General features: G+C 16.7%; 1 protein-coding gene across 1 annotated transcript; it reads right to left on the bottom strand.

Moving 5' to 3' along the window:
* Positions 1 to 90: 90 nt before the first annotated feature.
* On the bottom strand, positions 91 to 1,152 carry PRSY57_1475700 (lysophospholipase, putative; the record flags this gene model as incomplete). Its single annotated transcript, XM_012910353.1, has 1 exon — positions 91 to 1,152. The coding sequence occupies one exon, from the start codon at positions 1,150 to 1,152 to the stop codon at positions 91 to 93; it is 1,062 nt and encodes a 353-aa protein (XP_012765807.1).
* Between the last annotated feature and the right edge of the window lie 1,614 nt (positions 1,153 to 2,766).

Below are 2,766 nucleotides of genomic sequence, written 5' to 3'. Positions count from 1 at the left end.
AAAAAAATTTTTATATAAAAAAATAATTTTTTTTTTTTTTTTTTTTTTTTTTTTTTTTTTTTTTTTTTAACTTTCTCTTTTCTTTTTTTTTCATTCACATTTTTTTATCCAAGTTAACATTTTATTTAGAGCTTGTTCGTTTTCGGGCTCTAATGTTACAACATGATCCATATTTTCTAATGTATACATTTCTTTATTAGTATTATATAAATTATTATAAAATGATAAAACTTCCTCATATGCACAAACCGAATCATGTCTTGAATGTATAAATAATATAGGAATATTCTGAGGAATATCATTTATATATTTTTTTAAGATATACACTGATTTTATTACTTCATATGCAAGTTTATTTGTCATACCTTTTTTATATCTTAATTTATCAAAATTCATAAGATCATTAATATATGGAAATCTTTTGAAACCTCTATTTTTCTTATGTAATCTATAAGTTGGAAATACATAAGATAACATTTTTATTATTGGTAAAAAGAGATATTTATATTTAAATGAATCAATGGATCCAGTATACTTAATAGATATCATTCCAGCTAAAGAAATAAATCCTTTTATATTTAACTTGCTAATAAGATTATCATTTGATTTATTTAATAATTGTAAGGCTCTTAAAATTATATTTGCTCCCATTGAATAACCCACTAAATATATAGGAACTGTTTCTATAATACCGTTATCTGTTATATACATTTTTTTTTCTTCTTTTTTCGAAATCATTGATTGATAAACACTTTTAATAAAATCTATTAAATCATATATATAATCATCATAATCTTTAATATGTAATTTTAAATTCTGATATCCATCAGATTCTCCATGTCCTTGTAAATCCAAACCATATACAGAATAACCACTTTTGTTCAATTTCTCAACCCAACTATCTTCATATAAAAAATAATTATCTCCATCAATTAAAACAGCATGATCATTATTTACAATCTTTGCATTTTGTTTTAAAAAACCAAATCTTATATGAGAAGCTAACCCATGTACTAATATTATGATACCTAAATGTTCCCTAACTTCCCATGAATAACTTTTTATTAATAAACCATCTTTATTATAAAAACTAGAAGCTCGGAAAATGCATTTATTACTCTCATCAATGGTTATATCATTTTTCGTCATCATAAAAGATGAATATGTAAACAAATAAATAAATAAATAAATAAATATATATATATTATATGTGTGTGTTCAGTTTATTATTATACTAAGTTAAATAAAAATATATAATGAAAGAAATAATATCAAATTATAAATACTTACTCATATATCATATTAATTTTTAATATGACATATACACATCATAACACAATATACTTATAGCATTATAATGATCAATATTATTATTTGTGTATATTTTACAAATATACAACACTATATATATATATATATAATATATAATATATATGTATATACCAATTAATTCTTATGCATATTTCTTTATAATATAAATATTATATATATATGTGACAAATTAAAAATAAAACACAACTTAATTAAAAAAAAACGCAAAAAAAAATAAAACACAAAAAAAAATAAAACAAAACAAAAATAGCTTAATATATTAATTAACAAAATAAATACATGAATGTTTAAAAAGAAAAAAAAAATATATATTTTTCTTTGTTAGTATTTTAAAATATTAAAAGTATATAATATATATACAAATATTTGTTTCTTTTTTTTTTTTTTATTATTTTTCACTTTATAACGAAAATTATTATATGGGATATTTATCAAAAAAGAATATATACATATAAATATAGCATTATGTTGCTTCTAATAAATATATATATATATATATATATATATATATAAATATTCGCGATTTACTTTTAATTTATTCATGTTTTTATAAGTACATATTTTATACCTCTAATGTATAATGTAATGCTTTTTTGTAAAATTATAATATTATTATTTTATATAATGTTCTTTTTAATATCTTTTTTAATTATATATGATTTAAAAATGAAAAATAATATAAAAATTATGAGGTAACACATTATATTTTAAAATAAATTTTTTTTTTTTATTTGAAATTCAATAAGAACCTATATTTTTTTACACAAAAAAAAAAAAGAATAATAAAAATAAATAAATAAATAAATAAAGTAATAAAAAAATTAATTTTTTTTTTTTTTATATACATTTAAGTGTTAATATAAAAATATATATATATAATAAACATACAATGTTATTTAAAACATTAACCATGGTTTATAAATATTTTAGGAATTACACATATATAACCAAAAAAAAAAAAAAAAAAAAAAAAAAGAAAAAAAATTAGAAATAAATAAATGAATAAATAAATATATATACATATATATATATATATATTACTTAAATATAATGGTATATGTAAAAATATTCTCTTAGAACCAAGCAAATATATGATTATTTTTACATTAATTTAATATTTTATATTTCCTTCATACTTTAAGTATATCTTTAGTTTATTAAATAATATATTTATTCTTTCATTTTTTTTCTTTCTTTAAATAAATAATTTTAAACTGTTGTTTAAATTTAACTTTTAAATTATTCTTCTAAATTCATATAATGAAAAATATAATTTGTTGAATAATTATATTTATTTCTTCTTAATATATAGATTCCCATATATTTTGTTATATGTTATATCTATTGATATACCTTTTTTTTTTTTTTAAATTGATGTATCAGTTTGATGTTCTAAATATAAGATTCCCATACTGGGATAACTTCAACTTTATT

This window comes from Plasmodium reichenowi, chromosome 14 (genome assembly GCF_001601855.1).
Source record: "Plasmodium reichenowi strain SY57 chromosome 14, whole genome shotgun sequence".
NCBI lineage: Eukaryota > Apicomplexa > Aconoidasida > Haemosporida > Plasmodiidae > Plasmodium > Plasmodium reichenowi.
The sequence above is the reverse complement of the archived record's forward strand: the minus strand, read 5'-3'. Positions and strand labels throughout refer to the sequence as shown.